Source organism: Erpetoichthys calabaricus, chromosome 4 (assembly GCF_900747795.2).
Source record: "Erpetoichthys calabaricus chromosome 4, fErpCal1.3, whole genome shotgun sequence".
NCBI classification, from domain to species: domain Eukaryota; kingdom Metazoa; phylum Chordata; class Cladistia; order Polypteriformes; family Polypteridae; genus Erpetoichthys; species Erpetoichthys calabaricus.
The window spans coordinates 310,169,930-310,190,658 of NC_041397.2; the positions used below are offsets into that span (position 1 = coordinate 310,169,930).

Below are 20,729 nucleotides of genomic sequence, written 5' to 3' on the forward strand. Positions count from 1 at the left end.
TGACAATAAGCTACGCAAACCCACCAAGACATGGAATCGTTTAAATCAAGGCGCGAGTCGAAAAACACCATCCCATAATATTAGTTAACGATTAACACATTTCTATATGTATTGTAAGCATACAATACAACTGACAATATGTTGAGCTTAATTATCTGGTGTACCGACATTTTTGCTTGTTTAATGGCTGAAATCCAACGTGGTTTGTGCCCTTCAGAATGAAAACAGTTTGCATTTATCTTTTTAATAAAAAGCGAGCTTTTAAGCCTGAGAAATCACCCCATAAATGTACACGTTTAATTGCACATGTGTTAATATGTATGCTTACACAGTATTAAAAGACACTCAAAAATTAAAGTCATTTACCTTCGTTCCCACGTTTGACTCGTGCTGTAAATCTCTTCCCTGTTTTTAGTTCACGTGATTACGTAGGAGGCGTAATACGTGATGATGCGATACGTGACTCTGCCTCCTCCATTAGAGTATATGGACAAAAAACAGGTTCCAGTTATGACCATTACGCGTAGAATTTCGAAATGAAACCTGCCTAACTTCTGTAAGTAAGCTGTAAGGAAGGAGCCTGCCAAATTTCAGCCTTCTACCTACACGGGAAGTTGGAGAATTAGTGATGAGTGAGTGAGTGAGTCAGTCAGTCAGTGAGTCAGTGAGGGCTTTGCCTTTTATTAATTAGTATAGATATATAAGGACTCTGTTAGTTATATATCTATTTTTATGAAAGCATATTTTGATTTATTTTTTTATTATTTATTCATTATTCTTCTTATTTCTCTTTACTTGTAATTTCCCCGATATGAAAATGTGCTTCAGAAATAAGTATTGTTGCTAATATTTCTTTCCCCACCGTCAAAAGATAAACTGGAATGCTAAGCAAATTAAGAAAAAAATCACAGTGCACTACCCACTCAATAAAAGACAAGCGGCAAACACCCATTTAGAGAAATCTTTTGATATTTGAGCACATCATCACATACCTGCCATCCAAGTCGGCTTCTGTTCTGATGGAGGGGTGTGCAGAAACGCACGTTTTTATTGGGCGTCCCTTCACAATGCAGAGGTGCCCACTGCAGGGCTCATTGTGGCTTTGTGTCACACTTTTTATTTTAGAAAGAAGCCCCAGGGCCCGACAGACTCATCAGGCAGAGGCAAACAGTTCTGTTGTTTTGGATTCTGTTCCCACTTGGAATAAAAATGAAATATGGGAGTAAAGCACGAGGTGCCCTGTCTAATTTAAACCTCTCCATGGACCCAGCATCTTAATTAACTCTACAACATGAATGCCATTGATGAACTATTTTTTTCTATTTTATTTTCATTATTATTATTATTATTTTTACAAATGCACTTATTCTTGGGTTCATTTAACTCCATGCAGTCACAATCAGCACAACATCTTCTTATAAAATTTAAGGCTGCTATGCAATGGCTGAAGACTCAGTTTAAAGGGTCCCTTTAAGTTTTAGGTACCCTCATTGTGAAGCACCCGAGTCTATCAAGCAGGTGCCTCTCTTATTGGAATGAGTTCTTTTTTAATTGCAGCATATTACATAACCTGAAACTATATATATATATATATATATATATATATATATATATATATGTATATATATATATATATATATATATATATATATATATATATATATATATACAGTGCATTCAGAAAGTATTCACAGCGCTTCATCACTTTTTCCACATTTTCTTATGTTACAGCCTTATTCCAAAATGGATTAAATTCATTTTTTTCCTCAGAATTCTACACACAACACCCCATAATGACAACGTGAAAAAAGTTTACTTGAGATTTTTGCAAATTTATTAAAAATAAAAAAATTGAGAAAGCACATGTCCATAAGTATTCACAGCCTTTGCCATGAAGCTCCAAATTGAGCTCAGGTGCATCCTGTTTCCCCTGATCATCCTTGAGATGTTTCTGCAGCTTCATTGGAGTCCACCTGTAGTAAATTCAGTTGACTGGACATGATTTGGAAAGGCACACACCTGTCTATAGAAGGTCCCACAGTTGACAGTTCATGTCAGAGCACAAACCAAGCATGAAGTCAAAGGAATTCTCTGTAGACCTCCGAGACAGGATTGTCTTGAGGCACAAATCTGGGGAAGGTTACAGAAACATTTCTGCTGCTTTGAAGGTCCCAATGAGCACAGTGGCCTCCATCATCCATAAGTGGAAGAAGTTGGAAACCACCAGGACTCTTCCTAGAGCTGGCCGGCCATCTAAACTGAGCGATTAGGGGAGAAGGGCCTTAGTCAGGGAGGTGACCAAGAACTCGATGGTCACTCTGTCAGAGCTCCAGAGGTCCTCTGTGGAGAGAGGAGAACCTTCCAGAAGGACAACCATCTCTGCAGCAATCCACCAATCAGGCCTGTATGATAGAATGGCCAGACGGAAGCCACTCCTTAGTAAAAGGCACATGGCAGCCCACCTGGAGTTTGCCAAAAGGCACCTAAAGGACTCTCAGACCATGAGAAAGAAAATTCTCTGGTCTGATGCGACAAAGATTGAACTCTTTTGTGTGAATGCCAGGCGTCACATTTGGAGGAAACCATGCACCGCTCATCACCAGGCCAATACCATCCCTACAGTGAAGCATGGTGGTGGCAGCATCATGCTGTGGGACTGGGAGACTAGTCAGGATAAAGGGAAAGATGACTGCAGCAATGTACAGAGACATCCTGGATGAAAACCTGCTCCAGAGCGCTCTTGACCTCAGACTGGGGCGACGGTTCATCTTTCAGCAGGACAACGACCCTAAGCACACAGCCAAAATATCAAAGGAGTGGCTTCAGGACAACTCTGTGAATGTCCTTGAGTGGCCCAGCCAGAGCCCAGACTTGAATCCGATTGAACATCTCTGGAGAGATCTTAAAATGGCTGTGCACCGACACTTCCCATCCAACCTGATGGAGCTTGAGAGGTGCTGCAAAGAGGAATGGGTGAAACTGGCCAAGGATAGGTGTGCCAAGCTTGTGGCATCATATTCAACAAGACTTGAGGCTGGAATTGCTGCCAAAGGGGCATCGACAAAGTATTGAGCAAAGGCTGTGAATACTTATGGACATGGGATTTCTCAGTTTTTTTATTTTTAATAAATTTGCAAAAATCTCAAGTAAACTTTTTCCATGTTGTCATTATGGGGTGTTGTGTGTAGAATTCTGAGGAAAAAAATGAATTTAATCCATTTTGGAATAAGGCTGTGACATCATAAAATGTGGAAAAAGTGATGCGTTGGGAATACTTTCCGGATGCACTGTATCTTGACATCCTATTAGTCTTCTTGATTGATTGCTTCTGTCCACTGTCAGTGTAAATGCTGACCAGCCCATTACGACTCTCCAGTCTTGTTCATAGGTTGTACCTTCAAGTTTCAAAACCTCCCATTGTGTATTCTAATCGAATTGTTTTACTTCCTACCTTACATTTACTTCTTAGTACTTATTACTTGACTGACACCTTTATCCAATTGGTTCCATTTGTCTTGTTTTCTCCTCTTGGTGAGGTGACTTGCATGGTGTCAGCAGTGGGATTTGGCCCACGACCTCTTGAATTTTAAACTCCAACGCCTTATCTACTACATCACTCTGCCTGCTATGTTAAACTGGCTTCCATTAGCGAATGTAGAGAGGATGATGGGTTATTGTTGGACTATAACAAGAACACAAACAATTTCTTTCTTGTATAGCCCACAATCTCACAAGGAATACCGCAGTGGGCTCTAGCAGGGCCTGTTCTATGACAATCTGCATGTTAATACACACCAATCATGGATTCTAAGTTCATGATGGTGTGGTATTCAATATTAGAAGTATCTACTGTCCTGATAGACATATTGGGAAAATTAAAACTCTAATACAAGTGTTTTGTTGTGGAAGGGTCCATTGGTGACATATCCTTGCCTTCAAATGTTCTACGTAGACTGAGCATCAGCAGAACTTTAATTCCTGACCCATTAAGTTATCTTAAACAGGGAAACCAGAGGGAAGGGTTAGCAGGAGGATTCAACCAGCTCCATATCAGATGCAGGGAAACACTGAATGATATCATCTTCAGGCTTGGACACTTTCACAAGTCAGCTTTGAATGTATATTGGCAGGTCTCTTAAGACTCATTTGGATGAGATTAGCTTTATACCCAGAGTTGGGGTGAAATAATTCCCACAGGAAGACGTTTGTAATTTTTAAGTCCTTTTTGGACGAGGTTAGCTTTACACTGGGATGCGGGGTAAAATAATTATTTGTATGAAAATGTGCTATATAAATAAATGTTGTTGTTGTTCCCAGAGCCATAATAGCCATAATAGGATACAATAAACTTTACACCAGGCAGTGGGGGTAAAGTTAGTGTCTGAAGTGTCTGAAGTGGGCCGATGTAAACCAGTCCTCTGTTCCAGCATTTCCCCACTCGTTCCTTAGTTAATGTATGTGTACCATGTATGCACCACGTTAGCAACCCTTATTTATAACAACGACCGCCACCAATACTGTTAGCCAACAGGGTGCTGGCGGAAATTGGGCTACTGTTGGCCAAAGAAGAAGAAGGTGAAGAAGAGGGGGAGATGTGTCCAGAGGCAGGAGGAGAGGAGGACGGTAAAGAGAGTGGAACTGAGGGTAGATACTTTGAATGTTGGCAGTATGACTGGTAAGGGGAGAGAGTCAGCAGATATTGAGTCCCGAGGCTTTGGAAAACATTTTGTATCACCCCAGTCCCAAAGGTATCACGTCCTAGTGAGCTGAATGACTTTCGGCCTGTTGCTCTGACATCACATGTGATGAAGACCATTGAGAGGCTGCTGCTTCACCACCTTAGGCCACAGGTTCAACACGCCCTTGACCCTCTGCAGTTTGCATATCAGGAGAAGGTGGGAGCGGAAGATGCCATCATCTATATGCTACACCGATCCCTCTCTCACTTGGACAGAGGCAGTGGTGCTGTAAGAATTATGTTTCTAGACTTCTCTAGCGCCTTCAACACAATCCAACCTCTGCTCCTTAGGGACAAGCTGACAGAGATGGGATTAGATTCATACCTAGTGGCATGGATCGTGGACTATCTTAAAGACAGACCTCAGTATGTGCGTCTTGGGAACTGCACGTCTGACATTGTGGTCAGCAACACAGGAGCGCCACAAGGGACTGTACTTTCTCTGGTCCTGTTCAGCCTATATACATCGGACTTCCAATACAACTCGGAGTCCTGCCATGTGCAAAAGTTCGCTGATGACACTGCTATCGTGGGCTGTATCAGGAATGGGCTGGAGGAGGAGTATAGGGACCTAATCAATGACTTTGTTAAATGGTGTGACTCAAACCACCTACACCTGAACACCAGCAAAACTAAGGAGCTGGTGGTGGATTTTAGGAGGCCCAGACCCCTCATAGACCCAGTGATCATCAAAGGTGACTGTGTGCAGATGGTGCAGACCTATAAATATCTGGGAGTGCAGCTGGATGATAAATTAGACTGGACTGCCAATACTGATGCGCTGTGCAAGAAAGGACAAAGCCGGTTATACTTCCTTAGAAGGCTGGCTTCCTTCAACATCTGCAATAAGATGCTGCAGATGTTCTATCAAACAGTTGTGGCGAGCGCCCTCTTCTACGCAGTGGTGTGCTGGGGAGGCAGCATTAAGAGGAAAGACGCCTCACGCCTGGACAAACTGGTGAGGAAGGCAGGCTCTATTGTTGGCATGGAGCTGGACAGTTTAACATCTGTGGCAGAGCGAAGGGCGCTCAGCAGGCTCCTATCAATTATGGAGAATCCACTGCATCCACTAAATAATGTCATCTCCAGACAGAAGAGCAGCTTCATCGACAGACTGCTGTCACTGTCCTGCTCCACAGACAGATTGAGGAGATCGTTCCTCCCCCAAACTATGCGACTCTTTAATTCCACCAGGGGGGGTAAACGTTAATATTTAACATTATACATAGTTATTGTCTGTTTTTTTTCACCTGTATTATTATCATTCTTTAATTTAATATTATTTATTGTATCAGTATGCTGCTGCTGAAGAATGTGAATTTCCCATTGGGATTAATAAAGTATCTATCTATCTATCTATCTATCTATCTATCTATCTATCTATCTATCTATCTATCTATCTATCTAAACTTTACACTAGGCAGTGGGGCTAAAGTTAGTGTCTGAAGTGGGCCGATGTAAACCAGTCCTCTGTTCCAGCATTTCCCCACTCGTTCCTTAGTTAATGTATGTGTACCATGTATGGACCACGTTAGCAACCCTTATTTATAACAACGACCGCCACCAATACTGTTAGCCAACAGGGTGCTGGCGGAAATTGGGCTACTGTTGGCCAAAGAAGAAGAAGGTGAAGAAGAGGGGGAGATGTGTCCAGAGGCAGGAGGAGAGGAGGACGGTAAAGAGAGTGGAACTGAGGGTAGATACTTTGAATGTTGGCAGTATGACTGGTAAGGGGAGAGAGTCAGCAGATATGATGGAGAGAAGGAAGGTTGATATGTTGTGCATGAAGAGACTAAATGAATGGGGAGTAAGGCCTGGTAGATTGGATGGGGTTTCAAATTGTCCTATCCTGGTGTGGATGGGAGGACAAATGGGTTAGGAGTTATTCTGAAGGAACAGCATGTCAAGAGTGTCCTGGAGGTGAAAAGAGTGTCAGGTAGAGTGAGGATTATGAAGCTGGAAATTGGAGGTGTGATGATGAATGTTGTTAGTGCATATGCACTGCAAGTTGGGTGTGCGATGAGTGAGAAAGAAGATTTTTGGAGTGAGTTGGATGAAATGATGAGCAGTGTACCCAAGGGACAGAAACTGGTGATTGGAGTGGATTTCAATGGGCATGTTGGTGAAGGGAACAGAGGAGACGAGGAGGTGATGGGTAGGTATGGTGTCAAGGAGAGGAATGAAGAAGGTCAGAGGATAGTGGATTTTGCCAAAAGAATGGACATGGCTGTGGTGAATACGTATTTTAAGAAGAGGAAGGAACATAGGGTGACGTACAAGAGTGGAGGAAGATGCACACAGGTAGATTAAATCCTATGCAGAAGAGTCAATCTGAAGGAGATTGAAGACTGCAAAGTGGTGGCAGGGGAAAGTGTAGTTAATCAGCATAGGATGGTGGTCTGTAGGATGACGTTGGAGATCAAGAAGAGGAAGAGAGTGAGGGCAGAGCCAAGGATCAAATGGTGGAAGTTGAAAAAGGAAGACTGCAAGGTTGAGTTTAGGGAGGAGGTGAGACAGGCACTGGGTGGCAGTGAAGAGTCACCAGACAGTTGGGAAACTACAGCAGATGTAGTAAGGGTGACAGCAAGAAGGGTGCTTGGTATGACATCTGGAAGGAGGAAGGAGGAAAAGGAAACCTGGTGGAGGAATGAGGAAATACAGGAGAGTATACAGAGGAAGAGGATGGCAAAGAAGAAGTGGGATAGTCAGAGTGATGCAGAAAGTAGACAAGAGTACAAGGAGAGAAGGCGAAAGGTGAAGAAAGAGGTGGCGAAGGCTTAAGAAAAGGCGTATGATGAGTTGTATGAGAGGTTGGACGCTAAGGAGGGAGAAAAGGACCAGTGCGATACAGAGAGGGGCCGAGCTGAGAAAGATGTGCAGCAGGTTAGGGTGATGAAGGATAAAGATGGAAACGTACTCACAAGCGAGGAGAGTGTGTTGAGCAGAAGGAAAGAGGACTTTGAAAGGCTTATGAATGAAGAGAACGAGAGAGAGAAGAGGTTGGATGATGTGGAGATAGTGAATCAGGAAGTGCAACAAATTAGCAACGAGGAAGTAAGGACAGCGATGAAGAGGATGAAGAATGGAAATGCCGTTTGTCCAGATGACATACCTGTGGAAACATGGAGGTGTTTAGGAGAGATGGCAGTGGAGTTTTTAACCAGATTGTTTAATGGAATCTTGGAAAGTGAGAGGATGCCTGAGGAGTGGAGAAGAAGTGTACTGGTGCTGATATTTAAGAATAAGGGGGATGTGCAGGACTGCAGTAACTACAGGGGGATAAAATTGATGAGCTACAGCATGAAGTTATGGGAAAGAGTAGTGGAAGATCAGTTAAGAAGGGAGGTGATGATTAGTGAGCAGCAGTATGGTTTCATGCCAAGAAAGAGCACCACAGATGTGATGTTTGCTCTGAGGATGTTGATGGAGAAGTTTAGAGAAGGCCAGAAGGAGTTGCATTGTGTCTTTGTGGACCTGGTGAAAGCATATGACAGGGTGCTTCTAGAGGAGCTGTGGTATTGTATGAGGAAGTTGGAAGTGGCAGAAAAGTATGTAACAGTTGTACACGATATGTACGAGGGAAGTGTGACAGTGGTGAGGTCTGGGGTAGGAGTGACGGATGCATTCAAGTTGGAGGTGGGATAACATCAGGGATCAGCTCTGAGCCCTTTCTAATTTGCAATGGTGATGGACAGGTTGACAGACGAGATTAGACAGGAGTCCCCGTGGACTATGATGTTTGCTGATGACATTGTGATCTGTAGCAATAATAGGGAGCAGGTTGAGGAGACCCTGGAGAGGTGGAGATATGCTCTAGAGGGGAGATGAATGAAGGTCAGTAGGAACAAGACAGAATGCATGTGTGTGAATGAGAGGGAGGTCAGTGGAATGGTGAGGATGAGGGGAGTAGAGCTGGCGAAGGTGGATGAGTTTAAATACTTGGGGTCAACAGTACAGAGTAATGGGGATTGTGGAAGAGAGATGAAGAAGAGAGTGCAGGCAGGGTGGAGTGGGTGGAGAAGAGTATCAGGAGTGATTTGTGACAGACGGGTATCAGCGAGCATGACCATGAAGGTCTACAGGACGGTAGTGAGACCAGCTATGTTATATAGGTTGGAGACGACGGTACTGACCAGAAAGCAGAAGACAGAGCTGGAGCTGGCAGAGTTAAAGATGCTAAGATTTGCACTGAGTGTGACGAGGATGGATAGGATTAGAAATGAGGACATTAGAGGATCAGCTCAAGTTGGACGTTTGGGAGACAAAGTCAGAGAGGTGAGATTGCGTTGGTTTGGACCTGTGCAGAGGAGAGATGCTGAGTATATTGGGAGAAGGATGCTAAAGATAGAGCTGCCAGGGAAAAGAAAAAGAGGAATTCCTAAGCAGAGGTTTATGGATGTGATGAGAGAGGACATGCAGGTGATGGGTGTAACAGAACAAAATGCAGAGGACAGAAAGATATGGAAGAAGATGATCCGCTGTGGTGACCCCTAACAAGGAGCAGCCGAAAGAAGAAGAAGACACCTCCAAGAGTGACACCAACCCCCCATGCCCCTAAGCTTTTTAATATGAACTGTCGTCACACATTTATGATTGGGGGGCACCTAATGTGCCTGAAAAATAGCAGTTCTACGCCAGACCAGGGGGTGGTGAGGTGCACTGACTCTCTCTCTCAATCCTCTTCAGACCATCCATGGGCAGTCCAGCACAGTTCTGGTGCCAATGATGATGTCACTTCTGGTCCAGGCGCACATGATGAAGTCAATTCTGGTCCAGATGACTTCACTTCTGGTTCCGGTCCCCGATGATGTCACTTCCTTTCAGCCTCCATCTTTAATAGCCTTAGATCAGTTTTGTTTTGGACTCTGACCTGTGAACAACTCACAAAAAACTACCTATTTGTATCCAGGCCATAATATATGGGTGGCCACTCCAAACCTTTTTGATGTCTCTGGTTTGTTTCTGTGCACTGTGTATAGCCATACACCTTCAGATCTCTGATGGGGATAACCTCCGCTTCTCCATTATTCAGCACACAACACAGAGTACCATCAGATCTTATTATTCCACTTCAGTAATTCTGACCGGAGGACTTCTGTAATTTGAGTTCAGACGGATTCACTCAAGAGACTGAATTTTACTGACATGTTGATTTGCACAGGACTAGTTTAACTTGGAGTTATTTTTTATGGAATTTTTTATCGAAGGTAAAAGGCTCCGTGATCTTTACTAAGATGTGAATGCACAGTCTGTAAAATGCTACTGACATGAGCGATTCAGACTGAGGCCGTCTGACCACAATGACTTCCCACCTCCTGCTTTAAAAAGGCTCCTGTTTAAATAGGACATTACTAACCCAAAGAAAGGCAGGGTGAAGAGGTCTAATTTCAGATCGATATTTGATAGGAAGAAGAGGAATTGCACGATTGCAAGCGCATGATTGGTACAGCAGGTCCCCACCTTTGAAAACAAAGCGAAACACCTGAAAAACGAATGACTTTTAATATTTCTTTTATTTTTTAAATGTAAATGTCAGCGAGTGGTAGGCAGGTGTACATTAACAATATGGTGAGAATACGCAATCACCATGGGCCTCATGTATAAACGGTGCGTACGCACAAAAATGTTTGGTACGCCCGTTTCCACGCTCACATCACAATGTATAAAAATTACACTTGGCTTAAAGCCACGCACATTTTCACACCAGCTCAATCCCTTGCGTACGCAAGTTCTCCGCTCACTTTTGCAAACTGCTGGCACCCAGTGTCAAAGCAGTGCTACTCTTCCTGTGTGGTTTCCCTTTAGTTTTTAGATTCACATCCCTGACATCCCTGGCTTTATAAATACACTGAAATTAACCGCATATCGTTTATTAGTTTAAGGCATCTCATTGTAATCAACCCGTAACCATATAATGGTGCACTGAATGGCCAAACTTTTATAAATACCATCACTGCTTTAGTGTTGTTATTCCCAGTGCACCACTGAGTATTTAATCCACTGTATCTGAGTGTGGAATCACAGCTGTACAACAGCTGATCAGAATATCGGTAAACAGCATCTTACACACGCTGCCTCAGCCATGTGCACTGTCTATTTGAACGTCTCTAATATGGCAAACGCTTCAGAGCCTTTCCTGTAGGGACCTCGCAGTTCAGAAACAGTTTCATCCCAAGAGCTCTAAACGCACTCAATCAGTCCATCAAGTGCTCCTGGTAGAACCGCTTGTACATATAAGTAAAATTACCTCACTGTAAACTTGCATTACAATTTTAATTTTGCACAACCTGAGTCACTTTATAAAGCGCGTATTTACATATGATGATGACTGGCTTCTAAATCAATTTCGATTTCCAAGCGGTATCTTCTTGGAGTTGTTGATATCATTTTTAAGATGAAATGCAGTAAAGCATGTTTATTACATTATACAGATAAGTTTTAAACTTCATTAAAATAATCTATATTGTTAATAATTAAATATGTGAGGACAGGGTGACACAGAGCTAGCAACGAGCTGGCGCCCCGTTCAAGGACTGTTCCTGCCTCGCGCTGTATGCTTTCTGGGAATGGTGAGACCTGGATGGATTGATGGATAGAATAATTAAACATGTACCAAGAAGATGTTTCATTAAAGTTTTGAAGAATCGGCGTTCTAAGCTTACAGGTGGTTTGGCATCAATTACAGAGCTGATTGGTTACTTGGAGAAAGAAAAGGAAGGACAGGAATTGTTTGAGAGAGACAGTACTGCTGCATTAAATTATTTCATCGAAGGTTGTGCACAGCGCAGCAAGCATCTTGCGGGAGGCAGGAACAATCTGTGGACAGGGCGCCAGTTCGTCACTATCACTGGGCCACCGTGTTCCCATGTTTAATAACATGCTTTAATTCCTATCATCATGAAGATGATATCAAGTATACATCTCAGTATTTAAATTATTCAGAGAGCTGTAATATCGTGAATGTAAAGGATTCTGTGTCCTGTCAGAGGAAGAGAAAGCAAATTTAAGAAGCACACAGTGATTCACACACATAGAGCACATAGAAGATCAAATACAAAACAAAGCATGTAACGTGCTACTTTAGTTACAATGGGATGTGAGAAACTAGTAAGTTAAACGATTTTAAGATGACGTTTATGACGTTCTACTTTAATGGCAAAATGAACTACGTGATTAAAGTGGAAATTTCGAGATTAAAGTTGAATTTTGGACATTTTTTTCAACTGTGTCCCTATTTTGTTTTTCTTTTCTCTGCACCCTAATAAGCTTCCATATGACACTCGGAAGGGTGGGCTACGACTTGCCTTTTCACGGCGACTTTGATATCTGACCACTTCTTATTTATTTCGCACACTTTGCGACTTTCTGAAATTGAAATTTTGAATTTCTACGACAATCTATGTCACTCTATCAACTTCCTTTTGTTGTTTATAGCACTGTTTAAACCAACAAATAGTACGTTTTTCTTTGCCTCCACTTGGTATTCGCTGAAATTCTTCTTTTTCCCCCGTGCTTTTGCCATTGCCTTTAAACAGAACGCTGAGCTTAAGGGCTATTTATATTGATTTGCATATTCAAAAAAGCATAATTCTGGGAGGAGTTGGGGTGGGGCAGCAGGCTCATGCAACGTGCGTTACTTTTTACACTGACCAGGATTTATGGAGCGGAAGAACATGGAAGTTGGCGTTTGCACAGATTTAGGCATTGTGTACGCACATTTCCACTTTTGTTCGTACGTCATGCTTTAGTGTAAATTCTACGCATGGCGTTATGCATGATGCCCCATGTGTTTTGATGACCACACAGAAAACAAACAGAAGAACGATAAACAAAACACACAAGCAGCACCCACCGATGAACCATAAAAAACATACCAAGAATGGAATGTAAGTAAATAAAACACTTTTCATTAACAACATCCTCATCAGTATTTAATGGAAAAATGTGATTGGCCTCAAAGGGAGGTCGAGATATTTCTCAGCTGCCTGCTTTATCTGCTTATTCCTCAGACTGTAAATGATGGGGTTCAGCAGCGGCGTCAGCAGGTAAATAAAAACTCCAATGATGACGCGGGCATCGGCCGAAATGTTGCCAATCATGACGGTTATATACAGCAAGTCAGCAGAAAAATAGTAAGTCAGCACAACAATCAAGTGAGAGGAGCACGTTGAAAAAGCTTTCTTGCTGTCCTCCGTATTCATAAAATAAATATTGAGAATTATTTTTAAATAGGAGAAAAGTATAAGCAGTAGTGGAATGTTCACGATGCACATGGCAATGATGAAAGCCATACTTATAATGTCGGTAACATCTGCACATGCCAGGGACACCACAGTTGGGTAATCGCAATAACAAAATGCAACGGTGTTTGGGCCACAATAGGTCAATGAGAGGGCATTGATTAGGGGGACAAATGGGGTCAAGTAGCCCAGCACCCAGGCCCCGACCGTCAGCAACACACAGAGTTTACCATTGATGATGAGGTGATAGTGAAGCGGCTTCATGATTGCAATATAGCGGTCATAAGCCATGACTATGAGAATTAAATTTTCTGTGCAACCAATTGCAAGAACCAAATACATCTGCAAGAAACACCCAGAAAAGGAAATGATTCTGTCTTCGAGGAGAATGACGGCAAACATTTTCGGGAGGATTGTAGTTGTGATGAGGATGTCTAATAAAGACAGATGACAAAGAAAGAAGTACATTGGAGTGTGCAGCCTTTGGTCCAAGAGTACCAAATACAGGATCAGTAGGTTGCCAACCATCACAGCCAAATAGACCAACAGAAGAGCAATGAAGAGCAGATTCTGGTGAGCCTGCAGGCCCGGGATGCCCGCCAGAAGGAATTCCTTGATGTTATGTTGTGTCTCATTTGTGGCTGTCATTTTCAGGAGAAGATGGGTGAACCTCAAAAAAAAAAAAAACAAATGGAAAAAGAGAAATATCAGATACAACTCATCAACTTTATCATAAGCCAGAGTGACTGTCGTTTTCCTGGAGTATACTTCATCTCAGATTCTCAACTACCAGAGCAAAGGGATTATCTGCCGTTACCTCCCTTGGTATAATCCGTCTATTTAATGCTTCAAAGAAATTTCATTGATTGCATTGCGTTGATCATCCTTCCATGGCCCAAAGAGTGTCCAATGATTTCAAAGACCATAAAGGAAGTTTGGGTACTCCACAATGGTATAAGTGGCTGACTCTTTGCGGTGGACCCTTGCGCTTCTTCAGAGTCAGGAATTCAAATGAGCGTCTATAGCAAAAATGCTAGTTAGGGTTACAGCGGTGCTTTAACATTACAGACCCGCGCCTCCAGGTTTCCTGTGTGAAGTCAGACTTTAACGTTAATCCATTGTGTCCAAACTCCTGTAAAACACGCTTTGTTGTCTTACATGAGAGGTGAAACTTTGTTACTGCTTAGCACGAGTGGAAATCCAGAATGTTTGAAAATTGCCCCGGACTGATGTTACGTGGAGTTTATCTCATAGACTGCATTTCTTCGCAAAGTGTACCTTTCAAGTTTATGACACGTAAGCTTTCACTGTGTTCGTTACACCTTTGGGTTATACGTTAACATGAATACAGTGGTGCCTGCGGTTCACAAACACAATCTGTTCCTGAACTCCCAATTTGCAGTTTTTCACCTAAGAATGTATTGAAGTGTAATTAATTGGTTCCCAAGCCCACCGACACGAGAACACCACGTTCATGCTTTTCAATGATTTCTTTCTGCATTTGTACGGTGATTTTCCTAACCACTGTCTTCTCCTTTTCAACACCACTATCGCTCTTCACTTTCTTAGGGGCCATGTTGAAATAGTAACAGGAGTTACCGTAACAAAGAACAGAACACGAGTACAGAAAGAACTAATACATACAGAACTGACTGTGACTGAAGACTGGGAGAGAGTGGACAGGATGCTCGGCTAGTGGGACTCTTTTGGATCACATTCTTCTCGGCTGTGCGGGTACACTCTGTTTCCTCGCTGGGGCAGCCAGGTAGCCATGTGCCATCCTTTGAGTGAGTCCGGGGACTTTAGTGGAGTGCTGCTGGGTGACCGAATGTGTCCTTGACACAAATACCTCCTGACACCTGTGGTACAACAGAAGCCACCAAAACACCCGCTTTCATATGGGAAGAACATTTAGGGGCCCTAATAGTGACGCTTCTGCTCGCCTATAGATTGGTTTGAGATCTTCATTGTTGTGTGTGCTGTGCTCCTCAAGTGAACCAGAGCCATGATTGTCAATACCTTGAAGACCAATTCATTTAGAGGACTTTCATAAATTCTTTAATTGGATCTGTTGAAGATGACCAGCATGGGAACACCCAAACCCAAAAGTCTTTATCAATCACGTTAACGCCCGCCAGATAATATGATACATAGCTGGCATCCTCACCCCCAACCTAAACCCACCCTAACCCCAACCAGTTAAATGAAAAGTACAATCCTCTCTCTCCACATTTTCAAAATGTCTTCCCCAATGCTTCCGTGACCCTGAAGATCAGTACAATAATTAAACAAATTAGAATCCTTATTATTTTTCAAGGTCCAACGATACGATTAACATGCAAAACTATATGAAGAAAGTGTGAGTGAAGTCAAACGCTAGCTTTAGAGAATCGAGAGAATCTCATAACATGAAGAAAACAAAACGAGGCCGACGTCACAGGGTGACATTCTGACAAACAGCATTCAACGGATTTCCCACGCAAAATGTATTGTGGACTTGTTTTTAATATTTGGTTTAATTTAAGAAAGCAATGGGACACATCTATAATGATGATTACGCATGATCACGCTCATATTATCATTGTGACAATGATGGCAACCTAAATCTGCACCTCACAAAGCCAACTAGATGAACCGTTAGTACCGTAGATACTCACTCAAATAAGTCGGGGCTTGATTTTACCGTATAATTTCTGGTATTTTATAATGTCGGTCGTATGAGTCGAATGCAGAAAACTCACGCTGTTGGTCCAAGAGATTACGATATGCTAGCGCCCACCTGAGAAAGTGGCCATGGAGCACACTGCCTTTATTTTCTATGCATTGTGCCTACGTGACCACACAGTAATACCCAAACTATTCCGGAGCGATGTTTGCACTGATTTGTGTTTTTTGTACCTCACGCCCTCATACACCTTTAATCGTAAGAGCATCCCTTATCTACGATGGAGCGTTCAATCAGAAGAAAATATGAAGCTGGTTTGACATGAAAAGTCGTTGAAGTGGCAAAAGAAATTGGTAACTGTGCTGCTGCAACAAAATTTGATGTCTCTGAGAAACTGATGAGAGATTACAAGGAGGCAAGAAGATGTAAAAAAAAAATTAAGTGTCATATTTTTGAACGGGCATATAAGTCAGGGTCTGATTCTATCTATCTATCTATCTATCTATCTATCTATCTATCTATCTATCTATCTATCTATCTATCTATCTATCTATCTATCTATCTATCTATCTATCTATCTATCTATTATATAGTGCCTTTCCCATCTATCTATCTATCTATCTATCTATCTATCTATCTATCTATCTATCTATCTATCTATCTATCTATCTATCTATCTATTATATAGTGCCTTTCCTATCTATCTATCTATCTATCTATCTATCTATCTATCTATCTATCTATCTATCTATCTATCTATCTATCTATCTATCTATTATATAGTGCCTTTCCCATCTATCTATCTATCTATCTATCTATCTATCTATCTATCTATCTATCTATCTATCTATCTATCTATCTATCTATCTATCTATTATATAGTGCCTTTCCCATCTATCTATCTATCTATCTATCTATCTATCTATCTATCTATCTATCTATCTATCTATCTATCTATCTATCTATTATATAGTGCCTTTCCCATCTATCTATCTATCTATCTATCTATCTATCTATCTATCTATCTATCTATCTATCTATCTATCTATCTATCTATCTATCTATCTATCTATCTATCTATCTATCTATCTATTATATAGTGCCTTTCCCATCTATCTATCTATCTATCTATCTATCTATCTATCTATCTATCTATCTATCTATCTATCTATCTATCTATCTATCTATCTATCTATCTATTATATAGTGCCTTTCACATCTATCTATCTATCTATCTATCTATCTATCTATCTATCTATCTATCTATCTATCTATCTATCTATCTATCTATCTATCTATCTATCTATCTATCTATCTATTATATAGTGCCTTTCCCATCTATCTATCTATCTATCTATCTATCTATCTATCTATCTATCTATCTATCTATCTATCTATCTATCTATCTATCTATCTATCTATTATATAGTGCCTTTCCCATCTATCTATCTATCTATCTATCTATCTATCTATCTATCTATCTATCTATCTATCTATCTATCTATCTATCTATCTATCTATCTATCTATCTATTATATAGTGCCTTTCCCATCTATCTATCTATCTATCTATCTATCTATCTATCTATCTATCTATCTATCTATCTATCTATCTATCTATCTATCTATCTATCTATCTATCTATCTATCTATCCACTTCCTTCCTGCTTTCGCTGTGCATGCTGGGTGTTTGCTCTGGTGCGAGTGGCTGTGGTGGACGTTGAGTGCGGTGAGTGTTTTTTTCCCTAAACTTTATCTCTTTTTTCATTCTTTTTTTCATTTCTATCATGCTTTTGAACTATTATTGAAAGGTTTTGAGCGTTGTTTGTACTGAGTGGCGTTTTGGCCACTGCAGCCGGTATGGCTGCGAATTTAGAAACCCTGAGCCGCCGCCACGGAATAAAACTTCTGTTAGAGGAGTTTGTCCCGTTGGAGACGGCAGTTTTAGCAGTCGGTCAGGTGGTCGGTTGTGAAAATATTAAATCGGCTTCCAGAATGAGCGGCTCGATTGTTTTATTCTTAAGTTCAGTAGATCTGGTCTCAATAGTGGTGGAAAGAGGTGTAGTTGTTGGTGGATCTTTTGTTCAGGTAACTCCGCTGGGCACCCCAGCACGCAAAGTAATTATTTCAAATGTGCCGCCGTTTATAAAGAATGAAACAATTGAAAAAGAGCTGGAGCGCCATGGCAGACTTGTTTCTAAAATTCGTTTTATTCCATTGGGGTGTAAATCCCCAGCATTAAAACATGTTCTGTCCTTTCGAAGGCAGGTTTACATGGTTTTGAACAGAATTAACGAGAATCTCAATATTGCAATGAAGTTTAAAGTTGATGGATTTGATTATGTGATCTTTGTGTCTTCTGATGAAATGAAATGTTTACGGTGCGGGAGTGAACTCCATCTGATTAAACATTGTCCCGAAAAAGGAAAAGAAAAACGAGGCAATGAACATGAAGTTCAGGAAAGGTCGGAAGGTGAAGTTCAAAGCCGTCCTGTAGTAGCTGGGAGCCGAGAGATTGTAGACGAGGGGGAGGCAATGCCTCAGGGGGATGAGGAAGACATCCCAAAAGGTAATCCAGATGAGAATGAAAGTGGTTTGAATACGGAGATTTCCGTAACAGTACCGGGCAGATCATGGGGAGATGTGGATGTGGAAGAGGAGGATGGAAATATTGATATTGAGAAAGACGGCGAGTTTAGACGCCCAGGGCGGAAAAGGCATGGAGTAGAAGACGGTGGTACAACTAAAAAGCGGATGAACACGAGTCGGGGATCGGGCGTAGAGGGCGGAGATCCTGCTGATCCTCTGTTTAATGCTAAGGGGGCTTTTGCAGTTCTCGCAGAGACGGTCGATGACGGTCCTGCCGTGGTGAGCGCAGGGGAGGAGGGTGATGGAGAAATGTCAGACTGTTCAACCATCTCGGACTCCCAAGATTTAAGTGGCAGGGGCGGTTACAGCGCCCAGAGTGTGAAACAGTTTTTACAGGCGACGGAGGGCAGGAGAAGGGTGAATGTGGCGGATTTTTTTCCTGATGTGAATCTTTTTATATCATCAGTGAGTAGTTTGAGAAAAGACAAGACCATGGCCACGACGTTTAACATCAAAGAGCTCGTGAGATTAAAGAATATTACGAATAGGTTGAGGAAACAGGCTAAAAAATGAAAACTGTAATGGATAACATTTTTAGGAATTTTCCGCCGCTGTATCTGTGGTGGTCACTTGGTTTGGTGCTAAGTTGCTGTTTACATTTAATCAGTATGGCGAACTTGAAATTGGGAAGTTTAAATATTAATGGTGGGAGGAATCCAAGTAAGAGACTGACGCTTTTTGAGTTTCTAAATCAGAAAAATCTGACAGTCACCTTTTTACAGGAAACCCACATAGATGAGACAAACCAGTGGGAGTGGAGCAGGGACTGGAAGGGGGACTGCTTCTTTAGTAATGGGACAAATGTCAGTGCGGGGGTGGCGGTCTTGTTTGGCAGCAGTTTTCGAACAGAGGATCATAATGTGCATGAGTTAGTGAAAGGGAGGCTACTGAAAGTACAAACGAAAGTAAATGGCTGTTGGTTCACTTTTCTTAATGTATATGCTCCAAATAATGGGAATGAAAAACTTGATTTTTTTAAAGTATTAGCAGATGTTTTAAGTCAGTGTGACCCTGAGGAAGTGCTGATATTGGGTGGGGATTTTAATTGTACCCTTGACCCTCAGAGGGACAGAAATAACAGCTTGGAGCCACACCCCCTATCTGCACGGGAATTGGGGAGGATAGTGGGGGAGACGGGGCTGGTGGATGTGTGGAGGAGTAAGCATGGAGACAGCAGCAGGCAGTACACATGGGGAAAGATAACTAGTGAGATCCTTTCTATGGCAAGACTCGATAGATTTTACACCCTTAAACACTTTTTGGGTCTATTTAAGGAATGCTCCATTGTCCCCACTGGTTTCTCAGACCACAGCTTAGTGGTCTGTACAGTTCTATCAAGCACCTACAGGCCCCGCAGTGCTTACTGGCATTTTAATGTACTCCTACTACAGGATCAGAGATTTAAAGATATTTTTAATTATTTTTGGAGAGGTTGGAGGGATTCAAAGAAGGAGTTCAACAGCTTACAGCAGTGGTGGGAACTGGGGAAGAACCACATTCGATCCTTGTGTCAGCAATATACCAGAAATGTCACACGGTTGTTACAGTCAGAAATGACAGAGCTGGAAGGCAGAATATCTCAGATTGAACAGCTATTAGGGAATGGCTCAGATGAAACACTTACGGAGAGTCTCAAAGCAACAAAGAGGGGGCTCTCACATTTACTAGATACAAAGGCTCAGGGGGCTCTAGTAAGGGCTCGCTTCCAGCAGTTAACTCAAATGGATGCACCAACACAATATTTTTTTAGTTTGGAAAAAAAGAATTCTCAAAGCAAAATTCTACACTGTGTGAGTAAAGCTAATGGTGAAAAGACACAGGACTTGGGTGAGATAAGAACTGAGGTCCGTGAGTTTTATAAAAATCTGTTTTCTACTGAGGGATGTGGTAGTGACGAAGACTTGCAGTCCTTTTTAGAGGACTTACCACAGCTTTCTGAAACAGATGCCACCGAGCTGAACAAAGAGCTCACTATGGCAGAAATCTTGGCAGCAGTGAACGAACTTCATAATGGAAAAGTCCCTGGGATTGATGGCATTCCAATTGAATTTTATAAAGAATTTTGGGATGTCATTGGCCAGGATTTGTTAGAAGTGTTAGAACACAGTGTTAAATCAGGTGTGCTACCTCAGAGCTGTAGAAGGGCAGTGATCACACTTCTGCCAAAAAAAGGTGATTTGTGCCATATTAAGAACTGGAGGCCTGTGTCTTTACTTTGTGCAGATTATAAAATCCTGTCTAAAGCCTTGGCTAACAGAATGCGCACAGTGTTAGTGAAACTGGTGCATCCTGACCAGAGCTACTGCATCCCTGATAGGTCCATTTTTAATAACATTTTTTTAGTTAGAGATATTATTGCTGCAGCAAAACTGTTCAATTTTAGAACAGGATTTATTTCAATTGACCAAGAAAAAGCCTTTGATAGAGTCAGACACTCA

General features: G+C 41.8%; 2 protein-coding genes across 2 annotated transcripts in view; one reads left to right on the forward strand and one right to left on the reverse strand.

Moving 5' to 3' along the window:
- The window catches only part of dnajc28 (DnaJ (Hsp40) homolog, subfamily C, member 28), a 1,235,492-nt gene that overhangs the window by 628,551 nt on the left and 586,212 nt on the right, over positions 1-20,729 (forward strand). The window lies entirely within an intron of this gene.
- LOC114642962 (olfactory receptor 2AT4-like) lies at positions 12,668-13,672 on the reverse strand. The gene has a single exon (XM_028791693.2). It carries the CDS (start codon positions 13,624-13,626, stop codon positions 12,670-12,672), a length of 957 nt encoding a protein of 318 aa, XP_028647526.2. The 5' UTR covers positions 13,627-13,672; the 3' UTR covers positions 12,668-12,669.

Excerpts from the sequence above, each read along its gene's own strand:
- LOC114642962 (XM_028791693.2), bottom strand. The coding sequence starts at position 13,626 with ATGACAGCCACAAATGAGACACAACATAACATCAAGGAATTCCTTCTG.